The sequence below is a fragment of the Orycteropus afer genome, unplaced genomic scaffold (assembly GCF_000298275.1).
Source record: "Orycteropus afer afer isolate SDZICR_OR568_19922 unplaced genomic scaffold, OryAfe1.0 scaffold00292, whole genome shotgun sequence".
Taxonomy (NCBI): Eukaryota; Metazoa; Chordata; class Mammalia; order Tubulidentata; family Orycteropodidae; genus Orycteropus; species Orycteropus afer.
In genome coordinates, this window is record NW_006921879.1 from 3991233 (window position 1) to 4012417 (window position 21185).

The window sequence follows — 21185 nt, forward strand, 5'->3', positions numbered from 1 at the left end:
GGATTACTATAAAACCATTATCCCTTCCACCTCAGTTTGATGGGATTAACCCAACTGTTCCTGCTGGGTCATTGCCTGAGGTAGATGCCATGGAAAACATGGCTGAATTTTCTCAGGAAATGCCCCAACCACCTATTGTTGCTGCTAGACCTATAACTAAAGTCCAAGTGAGCCCCAAAAGGTGAAATACAAAGTGTGACAGAAGAAGTGGTACACTATACCTGAAAAGACCTACTTGATTTTGCTAACATGTACAGACAGAAACCTGGAGAATTGTGTGGGAATGGCTACTGAGGGTGTGGGATAATGGTGCAAGGAATGTAACATTGGATTGGTCTGAGTTTACTGATTTAGGCCCATTAAGTACGGATTCTTCATTCAGTGTTTCAGCTGGAGATGTTAGAAAAGGATCTAATTGTTTATTTGGTTGGTGTACTGAAGCATGGATTAGGCGGTGGCCAGCTTAAGTCAAATTGAAATACCAGACCTGTGTTGGTATAATATAGAAGAAGGTATCCAGAGGCTTAGGGAAATTGGCATGTTAGAATGGATTGATCAGATTAGACCCCTAGAGCCAGAAATGGAGAGTCCAGAGGACATGACTTTCACCAGTACAGTTAGGAACAAATTTGTGAAGGGAGCCCCAGCATCCTAGAAGACTGCTGTGATTACTATTTTATGTAAGTCAGATTTGACAGTGGGAACTGCCCTAATTGAACTAAGACACTTAACTACAATGGGGCTGATTGGACTCCATGATAGTAGGGGACAAGTGGCAGCAGTTAATTGACAAAGACAAGGTGGGCATGGTTGCCAAAATGGACAGCAGAGTCAAAATGGTAATCAGAATACTCTGACTCATGTGGAATTATGGCATTGGCTACTTGGGCATGCTGTTCCTAGGAGTGAAATACGTGGCAAACCAGTTGTTATTGTTGTTGTTATGTGCTGTCGAGTCGGACCCGACTCATAGCGACCCCTCCTTGGGTTTCCGAGGCAGTATCACTACGGAAGTAGATTGCCCCATCTTCCTTCCAAGGAGTGGCTGGTGGGTTTGAACTGCCAGCCTTCTGGTTAGCAGTCAAGTGCCTTCGGCACTATGCTACCAGAGCATACTGGCCTGTGCAAAGAAGCAGATGGATCTTGGAGAATGACAGTGGATTATTGTAAACTTAATCAGGTGATAACTCCAATTGCAGCTGCTGTTTCTGATGTGGTTTCATTGCTTGAGCAAATTAGTATATCTCCTGGTACTTGGTATGCAGCTATTGATCTGGCCAGTGCTTTTTTCTCAATATACCAATTTCAGAAGAGCATCAGAAGCAGTTTGCCTTCATCTGGCAAGCCAACAATATACTTTCACATATTGTCAGGGGTATGTCAGCTCCCCAGCACTATGTCATAATTTGGTCCATAGGAATCTTGATTGGCTTTCCCTTTCACACTGGTTCATCATATTGATGACTATGTTAGACTGGGTTCTCTAGAGAAGCAAAACCAGTAAAGTTTATATAGATAGAGAAAGAGAAATTTATCTTAGGAAAATGAATGGCTCACACATTATAGAAGCTGGCAAGTCCCAAGTTCTTGGATTGAACGTCAAGCTGGAGGCTTTTCCTGACTCATGCAGCTGTAGGGGCTGACGAGCTCAAGGTTAGCAGGCAGTATACTGGCCGTTGACTCCAATGAATGACGAATCCAAGATCTCCAGTCCGAATGGTGGATTGTTCACTCACAGACAGTTGTAGGCAGCACAATAGAATCCTGATCCACAGAAGAGTGTCTCTTTTCTCAGGATGTCCATAAATATACTGGAAGCAGGCCACACCTCTAGGGAAACTCCCTTTCAATGGATTGGCTGCTTAAAACATATACATCTGATCGCATCATTGGAACAATGACATTATGCTGATTAGACCTAGTAAGGAAGAAGTATTGATGACTCTAGACTTACTGGTGAGACATCTGTGTGCTAGAGGGTGGGAAATTAACCCAACAAAAATTTGGGCACCTTCCACCTCAGTGAAATTTCTAGGGGTCCAGTGGTGTGGGGCATGTTGAGATATTCCTACTAAACTGAAGGATAAGTAACTGCATATGGCTTCCCCCACAACTAAAAAGGAGGCACAATGTCTGGTGGGCCTCTTTGGATTTTGGAGGCAACATAGCCCTCACGTGGGTATGTTGCTTCAGCCTATTTAAGTGACTTGAAAAGCTACTAGTTTTGAGTGGGGCCCAAAAGGCTCTGCAGCAGGTTCAGGCTGCCGTGCAAACTGCTCTGCCAATTGGGCCATATGATCTGGCTGATCCAGTGGTGTTTGAAGTGTCTGTGGCAGATAGAGATGCTGTTTGGAGTCTTTGGCAGGCCTCTATTGGTGAATTGCCATGCAGACTCTTGGGATTTTGGACGAAGCCTGTCATCCTCTGCAGATAACTACTCTCCTTTTGAGAAACAGCTTTTGGTTTGTTACTGGACTTTAGTAGAGACTGAATGCCTAACTTTGGTGGCCTATGACTTGGGCCACCAAGTCACCATGAGGCCTGAGCTTCCCATCATAAACTGGGTGTTGTCTGACCCACTGAGTCATAAAGTTGGACATGCACAGCAGCACTCTCTCATTAAATGGAAGTGGTATATAAGAGATTGGGCTTGAGTAGGACCTGAAGGCACAAGTAAGTTGCATGAGGAAGTGGCCCAAATGCCTGTGGTCTCCACTCCAGTCACATTACCTTCCCTTTCCCAGTCTGCACCTATGTCCTCATGGGGAGTTCTTCATTATCAGTTGATTGAGGAAGAGAAAACTCATGCCTGATTTACAGATGGTTCTGCACAATATGCAAGCACCACTTGAAAGTGGACAGCAACAGCACTGTAGCTCCTTTCTGGGACTTCCCTGAAGGACAGTGGTGAAGGGAAATCCTCCCAATGGGCAGAACTTTGAGCTGTGAATCTGACTGTTCATTTTGCATGGAACAAGAAATGACCAGATATATGACTGTATATGGATTCATGGGCTGTGGGCAGTGGCTTGGCTGGATGGTCTGGGACTTGGAAGGAACATGATTGGAAAATTGGTGACAAGGATGAATGGGGAAGAGGTGTGTGGATAGATCTCTCTGACTGGGCCAAAGGAATAAAGATATTTTTGTCTCATGTGAATGCCCACCAAAAAGTGACCTTGGCAGAGGAGGACTTTAACAATCAAGTGGATAGGATGACACATTCTGTGAAAACCAGCCATCCTTTCTCCCCAGTTACTCCTGTCATTGCCCAATGGGCTCATGAATAAAGTAGCCATGGTGGCAGTGATAGAGGTTATGCATGGGGTCACCAACATGGACTTTCACTTTCCAAGGCTGATTTTGCTACCACCACTGCTGAACACCCAAACTACCAGAAGCAGAGACCAACACTGAGTCCACAATGTGAAACCAACCATTCCTTAGGGTGATCAGCTGGCAACCTGGTGGCAAGTTGATTATGTTGGACCACTTCCATTATGGAAAGGATAACATTTTGTTCTTACTGGAATAGATAATTATTCTGGATACGGATTGGCCTTCTTTGCATGCAGTGCTTCTGCCAAAACTATCATCCATGGACTTACAGAATGCCTTATCCACCATCATAATATCCCATACAGCATTGCTTCAGGTCAAGGGGCTCACTTCACAGCAAATGAAGTGTGGCAATGGGCCTCATGGAATTCACTGGTCTTACCATGTTCCCCACCATCCAGAAGCAGCTGGCTTGATAGAACGATGGATTGGCCTACTAAAAACACAGTTACAGCACCAGCTAGGTGGCAATACCTTCAAGAGTTGGGGCAGTGTTCTCTAAGAGGCTGTATGTGCTCTAAACCAGTGTCCAATATACGGTGCTGTTTCTCCAATAGCCAGGATTCACAGGTCCAGGAACCAAGGGGTAGAAATGGGAGTGGTACCACTCACTATTACCCCTAGTGACCCACTCAAAAAATTTTTGCTTCCTGTCTCTACTACCCTATGCTCTGTGGGTCTGGAGATCTTAGTCCCAAAGGGAAGAACACTTGGGTCTGGAGACACAATACTGATTCCATTCAATTGGAAGTTAAGAATGCTACCCAGCCATTTTGGCTTCCTCATGCCTCTGGATCAACAGACAAACAAGTGAGTTACTGCACTGGCTGGTGTGATAAATCCTGATTACCCAGGGGAAATTGGATTGATATTGCATAATGGAGGTAAAAAAGAATATGTCTAGAATACAAGAGATTCTTTAGGATGTCTCTTAGTACTACCGTGTCCTGTGATTAAACTCAATGGAGAACTACAGCAACCCAATTCTGATATGACAACTAATGGCCCAGACCCTTCAGGAATGAAGGTTTGGTCACCCCACCAGGCAAAGAACCACGACCAGCTGAAGTGCTTGCTGAGGGCAAGGGAAATACAGAATGGGTGGTGGAAGAAGGTAGTTCTGAATATCAGCTACGTCCACGTGACCAGCTGCAGAAACGAGGACTGTGATTGTTATATTTCTTCATTGTATAAGTGCATCAAATATTTTTGTTTTTTCAGTTATGAACTTTGAAATGTAAATAGGGTTAATATGTTTCAGTTGTACACATGTTAGTGTATCATCTTAGGTGCAAATATGACTTTATTATTGTCCTTATTTAGAGATTATATATGGTTAAGGAGATGTGTACAACTGCCAAGTTAACAAGGAGTGGTCTGTGATAGTTGGAGTTTGTGTCAACTTGGCTGGACCATGATTCTGAGTGGTTTAAGGAGTTGTGATATGGTTATTCTCATGATGAGATCGGATGTATATGCTTTGAGCAGCCAATCTGTTGAAAGGGAGTTTCCCTAGGGTGTGGCCTACTTCCAATATATATATGGACATCCTGGGAAAATGAGAGAATCTTCTGTGGATCTGGATCCTGTTGTGCTGCCTATAACTGTCTGTGAGTGAAGTCCACCATTCTGCCTGGTGATTTTGGATTCATCATCTGCATGAGTCAACAGCTGGTATACTGCCTGTCAACCTTGAGCTTGTCAACCCCTGCAACTGTGTGAGTCAGGAAAAGCCTTCCAGTTTGACGTTTGATTCAGGAACTTGGGACTTCCCAGCTTCTATAGGGGTGTGAGCCATTTTCCTAAGATAAATTTCTTTCTCTTTGTATATATATAAGCTTTACTCGTTTTGCTTCTCCAGAGAACTCAGCCTAACACACTGACAAACCCAAGGTTGATAAGTAAAAAGGCAGTCCCGATGTTACCATACAACACAGCAGGCCACTAATCAAGTCCAGAAAAAGTCCCAAGATTGGCACGGTATGGCAGGCTGCTGAACAACAACTCGGCTACATACATGGTTCTCAAGCATGCCAAAAAGCTAGAGACCTTACTCAAAGTTGCTTCTTATATACTGGAAGCAGCCCATGTCCCTAGAGCTGAGAGCTGCTCTAATCGATTCCACCATGGAGTTAATTACCAATCTCACCATGGGGAGAACAATGAATAAGGAAGACCAAAGAAGAGTTGATGCTTTTGAACTGTGGTGTTGGAGAAGAATGCTAAGAGTACCATGGTCTGCTAAAAGGACTGGCAAATCTGTCCTGGAAGAAGTACAGCCAGAATGGTCCTTGGAAGAGAGAATGGCCAGACATCGTCTCACCTACTTTGGTCATGTTGTCAAAGAATTTCCAGATGTTCTTATACTACTATTTTTGCTGATATCACTCCTAGCCAATTTAGTGACCCTTCATATTTAGCCATACTTCCTAGTAATCTCCATCTCAGAGAGGAAACCAAACCACAGATGGATATTATAACACATCAAGGCAGTGATGGATCCTGATCCACATGCTCATGAAAAGGAAAGGAAAGCACCTTTATGAGACACTGCTACATAATTCTTGAGCTTTTTTTACTTGCCGTTAGCTCCTAAGCCTAATAAACCAAAAAAAAAAAAAAAAATTACAAATTTATTGCCATCAAGTCGGATCTGACTCATAGTGACCCCTCCTTGGGTTCCTGAGGCGGTGTCACTACAGAAGTAGATTGCCCAACCTTTCTTCCGAGGAGTGGCTGGTGGGTTTGAACCACTAACCTTCTGGTTAGCAGTCAAATGTGTTAGGCACTATGGCACCAGAGCGCCTCCTAAGCCTAATATAGATAGTAAAATCTTGTCCTTCAGTTCCTTTGCCTCAGTTGCCAGTGTGTCTTTATCTCTTTTCCAATCCATGGGTTGTCTCACAGGCTAATTTTTATGTTTTCCAGAAACCCCTTCACCAGCTTCCACTTACAGCCTGTCTTATAGGTGAGTAATGCTGTTCTTCCTTTTACTTGGAATCAGTTCATACTGATGCTGTGCTTGCAGCCTTGGGATTATTGCTCCACTGGCCTGTACAATTGAAGTGTATACTCTGTTTCATAAGCAAGAGAGGAGGTTGAATAGCACTGTGAATAATCTACATCTGAATTATTTGATTACATTCTCGGTTGCAAGAAAGGATGTTTTTCCTTGGGGACCTTCTCTTAAATAAGTCTTTTTATCTTTCCTTTTCTCTGTTGATGCTCTTATTTTCCCTTCTTAGACCTTCATCTGCCTCCTCTGGACAGGGAATTTTTTCTTTCAGACCATCCCTAAATGATGGGGATTCAGGCCACACAAGAATCCTCAGCCCCAACAATTTAGGTAAGTTACATAACATCCCCTAAAGGAATGGGACTTCAACTACTATGTTGTTGTTTTGTTGTTGTTATGTGCCGCAACTACTACACATTTACTAAAATGAAATTTTTCAAGATGAAAATGAATTAGGATTTGTCCCCAAAGAGTACTGTCTCCAGTTTGGAGCCTTACTATTCGAGTCATCCATTTCCTTCATACTGGCCAAACAGTAAACCTTGAAGGATTGATTCATTGAGGCTCTGGATTTTTCTTGAACAGCATATAGCACCCATCCTGTCACAAGCTGAGTTATCCTCTAAGATTAGGCTGAATTTTTTTTTTTTTTTTGACATCCCTATGTTGAACATGCTGGAGCTCAGTTATAAATGAGGATTATAAAGCCAATATCCTTTTTTACCTCATCTTTTTCAGTTAAGGTACCTCTGCTACCAGTCTTCTTGATAAGGAGCCATCATTTCTCCACTTCACCAAAATTTTTATATTGTCTGTACATCTTTCTACTCACAGTTAAACCTCCAATCTCAGACCTCTCTGTCCTCACAGGAAGAGAACAGACCCACATCTTAAATTGCTTAGCTGATAGTCTTTTTCCCTTTTGAGTGGTGGTCTTCATATTAAGAACTATCTATTTATCCTGACCCTAAGTAACATTCCTGAGGAACTCTCCAGATTGTTACATTTCACATTCCATTCTATCATTCAGGTCAGAGGGAGAGCAGAACCACACTACAGAGTCTTCCTGGTCCCCAGCTACCATTCCTGTAGGTAAGCCCTGAGCAGTCTAATTTGTCTGTGCATGAAAAATTTACAGTTAGTCCTGAACACTAAATGCCTCATTTTAAAAAAAAACAAACCAAACTCACTGCCGTTGATGAGTCAATTCTGACTCATAGTGACTCCTCCTTGGGTTTCCAGGGCGGTATCTCTATGGAAGTAGATTGCCCAATCTTCTTTCTGAGGAGTGGCTGGTAGGTTGGAACCACCAGTCTTCTGGTTAGTAGTCAAATACCATGTTAGGGTAGTAAAATGTAACCAGTGGAGAATGACCTGGGTTTCAAATGTAGTAACCATGTTGTTGTTGTTGTTATGTGCCATCGAGTTGGCCCCGACTCATAGCGACCCCTCCTTGGGTTTCCGAGGCAGTATCACTACGGAGCTCTGGTAGCATAGTGCCTAAGGCACTTGACTGCTAACCAGAAGGCTGGCGGTTCAAGCCCACCAGCCACTCCTCGGAAGGAAAGTTGGGCATTCCTACTTCTGTAGTGATACTGCCTCGGAAACCCAAGGAGGGGTCGCTATGAGTCGGGGCCGACTCGATGGCAAATAACAACAACACTACGGAAGTAGGATTGCCCAACCTTCCTTCCGAGGAGTGGCTGGTGGATTTTAACTGCCAGCCTTCTGGTTAGCAGTCAAGTGCTTTAGCCACTATGCTACCAGAGTTCACAATTTTTCAGAATGGTCTCAGTTTCAGAGATTTTATCCTATCTACCTAGCTCCCTAATTTGGGGTTTAAAAATTAGGTCACATAATGGCAAAGGGGTTTAAATTAAGAGGTCTTCACTAAGTGAAATAAAAATATGTGAAAACAACTGACACTCCCAAATAGTTCCATCACAAAGTATTTTCAATGGAATATATCTTTTGAGTGGAGATTTCTGCTAGAAAACCACTTTGACTTCTTCAGAGTAGCTGGAATCATGTTTTGTAAATTTTTGAGTTTATGATTCTGATCCATGCAACAAGAGGGTGTGGGGATGAGAAGAGAGGTTTGTAAGAAGCTCTATTGAGTGAAAAGTCCAGTCACATCTTTTAAGTTAACTTTCATGGCTTTGGCTTTGAGGATATTTAGGTCCTTTTCTATTCCAGAGGAGCTCTAGTGGCACAGTGGTTAAGGTACTCAGCTGCTAACCAAAAGGTTGGCAGTTTAAACGTACCAGCTGCTCTGTGGGAGAAAAATGAAGCAGTCTGCTTTTGTAAAGATTTACAGCCTTGGAAACCACATGAGGCAGTTCTACTCTGTCTGATAGGGTCACTATGAGTCAGGAATCGATTCAATGGCAATGGTTTGACTTTTTTTGTCTTTTTCCATTCCAAGCTCCTGGTAAGCCCAGGGTCAGCTTCTTTGTATTAAGGTAAATATGTATTTTGCTCCTGTATTCCAAAATGGCCTTTATTTTTGTCAGCAAAAAGTTAAAGAGTCTGAATCCTAGGAAGCAAACTGGGGAAGTAACATTCCTCTCTAAGATCCTCACAAATGGAGAGATTAAACAGATTTAAACAGATTGAAGAGACCTATAAATCAGTTGCCATTAAGTCGACTCTGACTCTTGGAGACCCCATTTGTATCAGGGTAGAACTGTATTTCATAGATTTTAACTATCTGCAAATAAAGGCCCAAATTGGATTAAAACAACTGTAATATATAAGACAGAGAGGAAAATTGAGTAACAACAGGACATTTGATACTAAGGGATTCACTTTTCTTAGGTATGGTACTTTGGTTGTTTTTTTTTAAATAGTCCGTAACTTTTGGGGATACATAATGATATTGTTGTTGTTGTTATGTGCCGTCGAGTCAGACCCGACTCATAGGGACCCCTCCTTGGGTTTCTGTGGCAGTATCACTACGAAAGTAGATTGCCCCATCTTCCTTCTGAGGAGTGGCTGGTGGGTCTGAACCACCAGCCTTCTGGTTAGCAGTCAAGTGCCTTAGCCACTATGCTACCAGCGCTCCTCTATGGATATATGGGGAGGTTAATGGTGTCTCGGTTTTGCTAATAATTTTGTAATAATTATATATTATTTAGTATAATTATTATGGAGGGGAGCAGTGGGAGAGTAGGAATTAAAGATTAGCCATGAGTTATTTATTGAAGTTGGCTGGTGGGGTACATGTGAATTCTTTACTTTTGAAATTTTCCCTAATAAAGTTTTTTAAGTTATTGAAGAAAGTGTTACACATTAAGAACTCTTCGTCCCTGATTATAATCTCTGGTATGGTAGTCATATGTTCCCAAAATAGTTTGATTTTTAAACATTCTGCTTTAAGCCACTGAAATGTTCCAGAGTTTCATCACAACAAAGTCTAGTGTCAAATCTTACTTTGGAAAAGTTATCAAGTGATGGAGAACTGTAGAAAAGTAGCAGCAGTGGTTTATTGCCTCATGAAACTTCCTATTATGCTTGAGAGGACCTTACTTGCATTTTGTTGTTATAAACACCCATTATCTGCCTTCTTGTCCTCTGCTGCAGATGGTCTACCAACAACAGAGGCAGATTGGATTAGCCAGGGGGAGAGAAGCATGGACCATCTCCAGATAGACCATCTTCAAGGTGTGATCTATAGCCACAGCTGAAGGACTGTGGCATCCAATACCGAGCAGGGTGTGATGGCCCTGGAATATGTACCCCTGCTGTTTCTGGGTTCCACTCTGAACCAAGTGATCTTTACCCTATATACCTTGTATCACCTTCCAGGAAAATGGTTAGGCCTTATATAGGGCTAGTGCTTCAGCAAGATGCTTCTATTTCTCCCACAAGACATACATAGCTCATTTCCTGCAACTTGAAATAAAGGTTGTAAAACAATCCTAGCATCATTTGGGGAAGGGAATAATATACTCAACTATGTTTCATTTCTGGGTTTCAGTTTTTACTTTGGATGTACTTTCCCACTGCCAATATTAACAACTCTGTTCCTTGTCTTCTTATTCTCTTTCCATTTACCTATTGTCTCTTACATGCCTGCTTATTAAATACAGGTAGTCTACAATTTATATTTGAGTTGTGACAAACTGCACCTAAGACTGTTTTTTTGTACATCTTATCATTAATGATGCATAGTAGTGTTGCAGCACATAATTTGCTGGTGTTATTCTCAGATGTTCATCTGAAGATGTTCAAAGACTGGCCTTATAAAGATACTGATAATAAAAGGCAGTAATAATGAAAACAAAACAAGTTTTCAACTTTTGTCAGAACCAACTTACAACAGAGTCATCAGTATGGAACCCCATCATAAATTGGGGACTACCTGTATGTTCATTTACCTTTCTATCAAAGTAAGAACAGTTGGAGACTTTCAAAGAGGATGCCCTTTAATTGGTACTGCAGTTCTATTGCTATTACAAGCTCTAGAATGTTAGAATGAGTAAGCACTGCCATTGAGATAAGTCAAATATTTTACTTTCAGTATTAAATGGTAGAAATGAGGGATTAAGTGGGTGGGCCACTGGTGGGCAGGCCTTAAGCTAAGAGTGGAGAAACGTGATACTATGCATTAGTAGGTCTTGGGAATGATCCTACTGCTGATCTAGGATCCTACTACCCTTTCTTAACCCACTGCCATTGAGTCAATCCCGACTCATCACGTACTCGGAATTTATTTTTAATGTCATATCAAGACACATTCTCATTTGGATAAGGTGGAGTTTTTTGTCACTGATGAAGCCTCAGAAATTTTCATCAGATGGTTGGGAAAATTTGCCTGGTGGTAGATGCTAATCTACAGCTTTTTAAAGTTTTTGTTCTTTAAGGTAGTATGTCCTGCTCCTTCAAAAAAAGGAAAAAAAAACTTAAAAAGTATGCTAAGCTGGAAAGACTTTCAGGTTTTAACTGTACATCCAGAGTGAAGACTGAATATTAACTCAGCTAGTTTTACGAAAAATATACGAATTTCCTAACTACTATCCCAAATTACAAATTCTTCTGTAAAGGGCTTGGGTCTGAGCTATATAGTATTTCAAGCTGCCAGTAAATCCAGTCCTCTTGCAGTCTTTGGTAGATATTCCTTTAATTCATAAGTTTTTTTTTTTTTTTTTTTTAAGTATACTAAGTTAAGAGTATTAGTGGATTTTGATCCCTCAATACCTAAACCATATTAAGTAGCAAACTGGAGGACAGAGAAACAATTTATTTTTGGCCTTTTTATTATTCTTCTAGCAATTTGGGACTTCCACTCTTTTTAGATGGTTAATTATCCATTGATATCTATTTGCTTTATATTTGACCCCAACTGTTAAAAAACCATTCTAAAACAATAATTCAGTTAAAGATGATGGTCCCTCTGTTCTTCAGACAGACACTATAAAAGAGGGGAAAAAAAATTCTCTTCTGGACAAAACTGAGCCAACACCAAAGAAATGAAAACTATTCTGTAAAGCTGGGCAGGAGATAGTGTCAGGATTGTAAAACCAAACCTGGAGCCTACCTCCACTGTCCTTCTTACCAGTAGAAGCTATCCCCTCACCTCCACCCTCTCTAACCTAATTCTACTTTTTAAGGACATTTCCCCTAATTTTCACCTCCAATAAATATCCAGTCTAAATTATTCCCCACCTAATTATTAAAACTTTTTCACAAGCTCCATGAAGATTTACCCTGAGACAAACAGTGAACAGAGGATTTTGGAAAAAGATAAAAAGGTACAAGGCAAAGTGGTCCCAGTATCCCAGAATTGAAAACATTGTGCTACCTGTATGACTCAGTAATGAAACAGGTAAAACACAAAGTCAAGTTGTTTTGAGGAAGAGGAAAGATTTGTGAAGAGACTGGGATTTATTGAGATTCTTAGCTGCATTACGTGTAGATTTGTGCTCAGAGACAAAGGAGGGGTGCAAGGCAGCTTCATATTCCAGGGAAAATGGTGGGACTGGCAGATGCACTGGAACCATCAGCTGAATAAAAATTCTTTACTCTTCCTTTCCAGTCTTCCTATAGGTGTAGGGCCAAGGTCTGATCACTATGTAGTACACTAAGGGAAAAGAGCAGCAGATACAAGGAGAGCAAATTGTTTCCCAGCCCATAGTGTGGACCAGATCCTTAGCACTCCCCTCGTTGAGGGTAGAGGCCTGGATTTCTGCCCATCCAATTCCCACCTCACTTTGTGCTGTGTGGTCATCCTCCCTGTCCCACCCTTGCTACATCCCCTTGGCCCCCCACCACCAAGAACACAAAGCTTTTTCAGTTCTTTGCCACAAGGTAAACAAAAAGTGGGTTCTTTGTTGAAACAGTTACTAAATCAGTTAATCTTTTAGTAAGACTCCCCTCCCCCAGCCCCCCACTCAGTCCTGTATGATCACATCATCATCATTGTCATTGTCATCTTCCTCTTCCTCCTCCTCTTCTTCATCCCCATCATCTTCTGGCAGTTCTTCTTCCTCCTCTTCCTCTTCTTCATCTAGACAAACTACCACCTCAGCTGGTTCAGGTAATCGGGAGGCAAACCAATCCAATACCTGCTGGGTGCTAAGTCTTGATGCCTGACTCAGTTGAGGGATATCACTTTCCTGTAGTTGTTGGTGGGCTGCCCAGTACCTCTCCAAAGGCTGTATATCTGGTGGAGGTGGGGGTACGGGCAGAGGTGGTGTCTCGGCCCATTCATTCAAGGAGCAGACCGATGGCAATGGTGTAGGAATTGCTGGGTCTTGGAAACTAGGGGCACCAGGTACTACATTGTCCCGAAACCACTTCAGTTGCCCATGCTTCAAGGCATAGCGTGTGTCACCAAACCACTGAATAATCTCAGACCGAGGTAAACCAGTGATCTGTTCTAACTTATGATAATCTTCACGCCGTGCCCACTGACACTGTAAAAAAAAAGATTTGAGGATAGCCAGCTGCTCTTTGGTTTTGCGCTTGGTCTTTCGCTGGTGGCGTTGCATATCAGGAGAAAGGTACTCCATAGTGCCAACCCTACCTGGTACTGAGTTATGCTGTAGCCCCTGGGGCCAGGCTGGCTCCAGATGAGGGGGTAGTGCCTGCTCATTGGGTGACAGGGACTGTGGGACACAGCCCAGTGCCTGAAGGGGTTTAGAAGCAGCAGTAGCTCCATTAGCTAGTACCTGGAAAGAGGAGGAAGAGGTAGAGGTAGAGGAAGGAGTCATACCAGATGCTGACTCCTTCTTACAACTACTGGCAAGTAATGAGAATGGTGAGGGCTTCTCCCGAGCACGGGGCTGGTGGGCAGCTGTGGAGTGGTTCCAGGAAGCAGTGCCTGAGCCATGTGACTGGCCAGGACCCCTGCCTGCCTGCTCCTTAGAGAGGCCACTACATTGAAGATCCTGCCAAAAATCAGATTGATGAGAGAATGCCCCACTGCCATGTGCCATCAAGGGCTCCTTTACTTTCTGGTGACTCAGTGGCATTGGTGATACCTGAGAGAATTCCTCAGGCTCTACCTTCAATCCTTTCATCTGGGTGGGCTCACTAACAGAAGGAGACACTTCCTCTGGGGGCCGCCCTGCATGATGAGTAAAAGAGAGAAGAGATTTGAAATGGAGTTGGTCCCGATGGTATACTACTCGGGCTCGAGTCTCTTCTATTTCCTCAGATGACCAGCTAATGCCACAGCGGAGGCGCTGGGCCATGAACCAGGTCTTGACTTTCTCCATCTGTAGCCCATAACGTAGGCAGAGAAGGGCAATGTCTGCTAGACTGGGATAGGGAAAGTAGCTGAAGGTTTGTAGCAAGTGTTCATTGTCATCCAGCTCACTGGTCTGGGCTGCTTGGGTCCACACAAGCTGTAGCTCCTCAGAGATTGGAGGAAGGCAGATGAGGCCCGCTGGGGAGCTGTTAAGACTGTTGGCCTCTTTATTAGGAGGCATGGTGTTTTCTGATTTGTGCCCGTCAGAGATAGCTGTAATAAGAGAAACAGTTTGGTCACTGGGGCTCCTCTTTAGTACACTGCCCAATTTCTACCATATAAACTGTTGGACACCAAATCAGTCAACTATATTTGTACCAAATTATATTGCTTTTGAAGTGCTTTAACCATTTCTTATTTAATTTTTGTAACCTTGGGAAGTCATTAGAGCCTAATACAATTCCCACTTTACATATGAACAGAAGTTAAATTACCCAAGTCACATGACTAATGAGTGCTACCACCAAAAATCTGTCTTTAGCAATTAAAAAGGAAAAGACCCTAGTACAGCCTTTACTTTCTAATTCAACTTCACTTCTGGAAGTTACCTCCCAACTCTTACCCTTTAAGTTCATGGAACAGTAGTAGTTCCTCTGTCCAGCCCCCTGACCCATTTTCTCTTCTTTTTAACTCGATGGTAAAGCATTGGGGAAGGGGAATAATAGTACCTTTAAACCCTAAACCCATCTCTCTGCATGAAAGATAGGTCATAGCTCTGGGATAAATAGGGCTCACTTCCCCTGGGTTTTGGTCACGTGAGGATGAAGAGAGGGGAATGTTTCCTCCCCCAAGTCAGCATCTGAACAAAGGTTATCCCCTCCCCCAGCCTTTGTCTCTTCCAGCTGCTCAGTCTCTCTCTAGGGAGCCCAGAAAGCTCCCTCAGACTTTAACAGCCCCCTCCACACAGGGCCAAATGACTGCTGCTCTTATCTCTTCAGTCCAGATTTCTTCTCAGTCCAGGTGGACAGGTCAATTATAAATTATGGCCAGCTACTATAAGCTACCCAGCAGCACCACTGCTCCCAGAGCTCTGGGTATGGGTACTCTTGTTTCCTGAAATGCCTGCTCAAGTCATTTCCCCAAATAATTCTGTTGATAGAATTTTAACTCAGCTCCCTGTATGGGCATTAGAAGCCCTTTAGCATATATGTCAGCCTTTACTTTAAGAGGAATCTCATGTATTGTTTATGAGTATTACTTCTGACCTGGCAAGGATGAGACAGGATCCCTATTTAAATACTACAAGATGAACTGAGAAAATAAATCTCACACCCAGAAAGTTAAGAGATTGAGCAGTATAATATCAGGAATTTTATGAGATTAGAAAAATTCAGAGACATTTTAATATATGTCACCATTCCCTTTTAACAAGCAAATCTAACAAACTGAAGGTCTTGCAGAACCTAAAAGTAAGGGGAAGAGAACCATAGAAGGCAAATTGAAGTAGCATGGCACAGTGGGTAAAAATATGAATTCCTGAGGAAGGCAGACCTGTTGAGTTTGAATCCCAGCTCTGCCAATGACCAGCTATGTGATCTTGGGGTAAGTTACTAAATTTGTGTGACTCTCAATGACATTGTGTAAATAATGGAGACAATACGGAGTATATGATTACTGTTAGGTATTTTTACCAAGCACCTGCATGTGCTAGGTACTATGCATAAAACCTGAAACAAAATCCAATTATGTCAAGTTGATTCTGATTCATGGCACCCCATGTGTTAGGGGAGAATTGCTCCAAAGGGTTTTCTTGGTTGTAATCTTTAAGGAAGCAGATGCCAGGCCTTTTTTCCACGGTGCTGTTGTGTGGGTTTGATTCTGTGCAAACTGCACCACCCAGATACCTTGCACTTTGCATAGGCAGGGCATAAGGAGCTGTCTGGAGACCATGGCCTGATACTTTCTAGAGTGCTGTTTTTCTTATTTAACTGTTCTATGTCTTAGTTTCTCATCAGAAAAAAGGAGGTAATAATACTATCTAATGAGTTTGTCATGACTAAGTGAAAAGATGTACTTGACATTATGCCCAGAACAAAGTAAAGGCTCAATAAATAGCTTATCATCATTACTTCAGCTTCATAGAGTGATTTTGATATAAGATAAATACATCTAGACAAGTGGCACAAAAACTGAGTCCTTTAGAGTTAACTGTTTTCAATCTGTTTGCACAGAGCCCCAGTTCTAACTAGTAGTAGAGAAAAACAGCCTGTCTATGCTTTCTACTTGGATTTAGATACAATTTTAGAATGGATTTTATAGTTTAAAAAAATGTATGAAAACCAATGCTTTGGAAAGTTGATTCTATAATTTGGGGATAAATCCTGTTTGATTGCAGGGTGCATTGCCACTGTGGTAGTTTACCTTTCTCCTCCCAGGCTTATCCTTGACACAGCTGAATGGCCCGTGATGAATTGCTTGCAAGGCCTGGTGCTAAACGAACACTCAAGAAATTGTGGCCCAGCAGGAACATTACCAAATCCAAGCTGGAGAATACTTTATGATTACAACTGGACATCAACTTACCCTCACATAAACTGGTCCATAAGGAGATAACAATGTGTTAGATATGAGGAAAAAGTAGCATAAGGAATCAAGCTGTCCAGTGTGAGGACTGCCAGATAGGAACACCAGGCAGGCACAGCTAAAAGCCTATAGGGAGGCATTGTGCTTTAATTCATATGATGTATTTGATATCCTTTAGATTCTCATGGCATCAACTTGATATTTCAATGTAGCATGCAGTAATGCAATACACACCTACTCCTCAGTTACCAACTCTTCATTACCTTACATTTAGCATGTATGACAATAGTAAATAATCTACTGACTATTTTGCACATTAACATGTCTGGCAGTAAAATACGCCGAGGTGCAAGGTGAGAATAACGCTGGCTGTGATGATTAAAGTTGTGTGTCATCTTGGCTGGGCCCTGAATCTCAGGGATTTGGCAGTTATGTAATGATGCAGTCATCTTCCCTTTTGCGGTCTGATGTGGCCATTCTTCATTTTTGCATAGTGACCTAGTCTTTGGAACCTATGTTGTTAAGTGAGGAGTAGTTGTATTTGGTGTACTGTATACATTCACTATGTTCACTTATAGAAGACCCAAGTTGTGGAAGACTTCCTAAAACAGATGGGGCTGCTGTATAGCTGGTACCTCCCTAGAAGACTCTGGGTCTGAAATAGGAAGCTGCAATCAGAGAGTGGCTCATGGCAACTGTAACAAGTAGGGTAGACCCTATAGTAATCAAAACCACAGTGAGCTTACCACACTGTCTTATGTTCTCTTGCCTCCCTTTTGGATTAGGTGGAAAAAGAAGTGACTCAAAGCTGGAGAAGGGCTCCTAGGGCAGAGGTGACAGTGGTGGTATGTACTATGTATAATTTTGAAATATGTATCCTTAATAAGGATATAATCTTTAACAAAGGATACTATGCCAGATATGTCCTACTGCTACTTAAAGTCACTAATACAAAATACGGAGCCAGTGTAACACTGTTCTTTCCTCTTAGGCTTTCCACACCCCTAGGCAGATGGCAGAAAATGGGTGACCTTAAGTTTCTAGTCTAGGCGTTCTTTATATAATATGAGGAAAAAGAGGACTTCAGAACTTTAGGCTTGAGCCTAGGCTTACAGTTAAAGTAGGAGATGATCAAAGTGGAGCAGTAGATATGATACTCCTAAATTCCCTAAATATTTTTTCAGAGAACTTAAAAATTGCCTGAAATGTGTTCTGGTGATAGTTTTAAGAGCCTGAAAGAACTCAGTGATATTCAACATACATGTTCTTAACTTTTGGATCATGAACCTCTTTGAGAATCAGATAGAAGTTATGGACTCTCAGAAAGTTATGACTCCCTTTCCACAATTAAGCATTCATGTTTATACATTATATACAATCTCAGGAGGTTGGTTCACTGACTGCCAAGAGCCCAAGTTAAAAACCTCTTTGTGTCTTCCCATATTAAGGCAGTTATCAGCAATCACTTAAAGATGAATAGACATCTTGATGTGAATGAATGGAAAGAGTGGATGGCAGACTCAAAGGAGAATATGAGTAGGTATAAAAGGGATTAGTAGTATTAACTGGAGAGAGTGAAAGGCAGGGGTATTCAGCTAGACCAAGAGTCTGGTGACCCACTGGGATTACATAGGTGATACCCAGGGCGCACTGAATACTAGAGGCTAGTACACTTTCTCTACTACAACAAAATCTATTTCCTCAAGCTGCCTGCTTAGACTAGTTGTGTTCCAAACCTGCTTATGCCAGTAGTATTTCCTGTATTTCCATACTGTAATTAAACATCACATAAACCTATGAAAAAAGTTGCTGCATTAAAAATTGTTCCTATGAAAATTACATCAAATGCTTTGACTTAGACATGATGTGAAGGAGAATACATTTTTTAAATTGTTGAAGTGGGAGTGAGCAAGGCAACTGTAAAAGATTGCGGGCGATTTTAAGTCCACATACGGCACTCAGATTTCTTCCAAGTGTCTGAATTCTCATCCCATTTTAAAGAAACGGAAACTGGAAATCATAGATGATTGTGGTAGGCAGAGGCTCTCATCTCAGACTGTGCGTTAGAGTTACCTGGGACACTTAAAAAAGTATAAACCACCAGGCCCCCTTTCCCCATTTTGATTTAATTAGTTTGGACTGGGGCCCAGGCATCAGTAGATTTTAAAAGTTCTGGGTACAACCAGGTTTGAGAATAATTCTTGTAGTTTATACTAGAAAGACAACTGGGAACTCCAATCAGCAGACTTACACAAAGAAACCATCTTGGCACTATACCAAAATATTGGTGAAATGAATGTACTTCTAATATGTTTATGATATGTATGCGTTTTTTAAATTCCCAACTTCAACTGGTTTTGATTACTGCTATCTACCTATCCTAATCATGTAACATAAAAGGGTTTCCAATGTCCGGTGAGGCGGTTCACAGGATAAAAGATCTCCTGATTGCCACATTACCAAGTAGGTCTCATCTTGAGTCTTCTTTCAGTTTAAAAGTCTCAGATTAGGACGCAACACCAGGAACCTCTGAGGACTCGACTTCTTACTTTCCTGGCTGGTTTTCTGAGTATAGGTAGTTAGGGGGTCAGAAGGGGCAGTTTCTCGTTAACCCTTCACTCCCAAAGGTCACTGCTCCCCAGAAGGCCAGGTACGTGTGCTGAGGTCGTCAGGAAGTAGCCATTTGGGGGGGGGGGGAGGACGGAGGTTGTGTAGGCCTGGGAAGGAAACGTTTCTCCTGTCCTCCATTTCACAAACAGGCTACAAGGCTCCGAACTGGGTCAGAGAACAAAAAGTTGCTACACTTGGGGCAATGAACCCCAGAGAGCAGGCGAATCTCAATATTCCTCTCACCAAGGACGTCCCAACCCAGCCTCCCCCTCCTCCCTACAGACCCACTCACCCAACCCCAGGTAGAACAGGGAGCCACAAAGTCCAGAGGAGAAAGGAGGGCGCGCCGGCGGCTTCGAACCTAGAATTCTCCTCCTCCCAGCACGAAGATGGGGTTCCGAAGGTCCCGGACCATACAGGGGTTGGGAGGGGAAGTCAAAGGGGCTGGGGATCACTCACCGCGGTCCGGCCCGGGCGGCGGCTCCCAGCCTCGTACCATGGGCTGGGGGTAAAGGGTAAGAGGGGGGCAGGGGGCCTCCGGGGTGGGAATGAGGTTGCTGCCCCGCGCGGCGGCCTCCGAGCCCACCCGCACAGAGGGCCAGGACCGGGATTGACCCCCCCCCCCCCCCCCGAGAGCGCGCCCGTCTAGCCCGGCCCTGCTCGAGCGAGTTGGAGGCGGGGCGGATGGGTGGGACGGGCGCCCAGGGTGGCATGAGTTCTGATTGGTGGACGCAGGCAGGCGGTCACCGGCGGAACTCACTGGGTCGGCTATTGGCTGTACGGGTCTCGACTGAAATCGACTATTGGCTCCGTGAGCTTCCGCCGGCATGGGCTATTGGATACGTGAGGAAAGATGTCCCGTGGGGTCCACCCTCATTCTATCGGCCCCGAACCCTGGAAGTACACTGGCCAATGTACCCCTGAAATTCTGCAATGAGAGAATGGAGCACTTTGCTGAACTCTCCAGGCCGCCAACAACTGCCCAATTGTTCCCCCTGAGAGAAGCACTTCAGGAAGTCCTTTTTAATCATCTGTTCCCTAACCCTGGAGTCCCTGGATGGTGCAACCAGTTAGCGCACTCCCAGAAGTTTGGATGTTCAAGTTTACCAAGAGGCTCCTCGGAAGAAAGGCCTGATGATCTAGTTCCAAAAAAAATTAGCCACTGAAAACCCTATGGAGGACAGTATTCTGACATACATGGAGTATTTTGAGTCAGAATTGACTCCAGGGCTGCTAGTACTGGTCCCTAGCCCTACACACCTGCCGGTGACTTCCACAGCGGGAGCCAAATTGCCTCAAGCCGTCAACTCTACCAAAGCAATCTAAAGCAACAGGAAACTTGTTTTGGAGATAGATTTGAAGTCTTGCCACTCAGAAAGTTGAGGATCTTAGGATCCCTGTGCCTCCTGAGGCTTCCCCCAGAGAAGCTGGAACCGGACAAGTATTCCCAGAAACAGTGCCTGAGGGGTCATCTCATTGGGACCTACCCTCAGGCCCTTTTCCTTAACTTAGTAAAGACCTGGACCTCCGCCTCATATTTGGAGACCTTGGTTTTCACTGTCAAGAAAGGGATGACAATATAATGAGCTTTCTACCAAAGCAGTATCCCACACACTAGGAAGTTCTGGACCAGCAGTTTTTATATTTAGGATTATTTTATCTTCTAAATAATCTAATAACAATTCTAGTAGCTTTCTGTAGCATCTCCTCTGTTATGCTGGTCTTTGAAATAGTGTCTTCTTGTCTACTTAGGTCATCTAATTATGTAGCTACAGTAGTTTATAAAATAATTTCAGACTTTGCCCTATATCCTGCAGGCCTCACCACTCATCCCCAACCCAAGGGAGGAGGCAACATTTAACTCCTACTTCCCATTCTTCATTGGCCCACTTTAAGGTCTAGAGCTCTTTGAGGACTGCTAGACATCATAAACACATCTCTGTT

General features: G+C 43.1%; 2 protein-coding genes across 2 annotated transcripts in view; one reads left to right on the forward strand and one right to left on the reverse strand.

Moving 5' to 3' along the window:
• The window catches only part of RNF212B (ring finger protein 212B), a 60903-nt gene extending 53456 nt beyond the window's left edge, over positions 1-7447 (forward strand). The window contains exons 11-13 of the mRNA XM_007951189.2: positions 6268-6307; positions 6585-6685; positions 7386-7447. Of these exons, the coding sequence (XP_007949380.2) occupies positions 6268-6307; positions 6585-6685; positions 7386-7447 (203 nt within the window). The remainder of the gene's footprint in view (positions 1-6267; positions 6308-6584; positions 6686-7385) is intronic.
• Positions 7448-12747: 5300 nt separating this feature from the next.
• On the reverse strand, positions 12748-19740 carry HOMEZ (homeobox and leucine zipper encoding). Its single transcript, XM_007951190.2, has 2 exons — positions 19701-19740; positions 12748-14321 (listed from the first exon to the last, which is right to left on the reverse strand). The coding sequence occupies exons 1-2, from the start codon at positions 19738-19740 to the stop codon at positions 12748-12750; spliced, it is 1614 nt and encodes a 537-aa protein (XP_007949381.1).
• Between the last annotated feature and the right edge of the window lie 1445 nt (positions 19741-21185).

Coding starts and splice junctions, on each gene's coding strand:
- HOMEZ (XM_007951190.2), bottom strand. CDS start 19,740: ATGGTACGAGGCTGGGAGCCGCCGCCCGGGCCGGACCGCG. Junction 14,322..19,700: donor GCCGCCCGGGCCGGACCGCG/GTGAGTGATCCC, acceptor CTCTTATTACAG/CTATCTCTGACGGGCACAAA.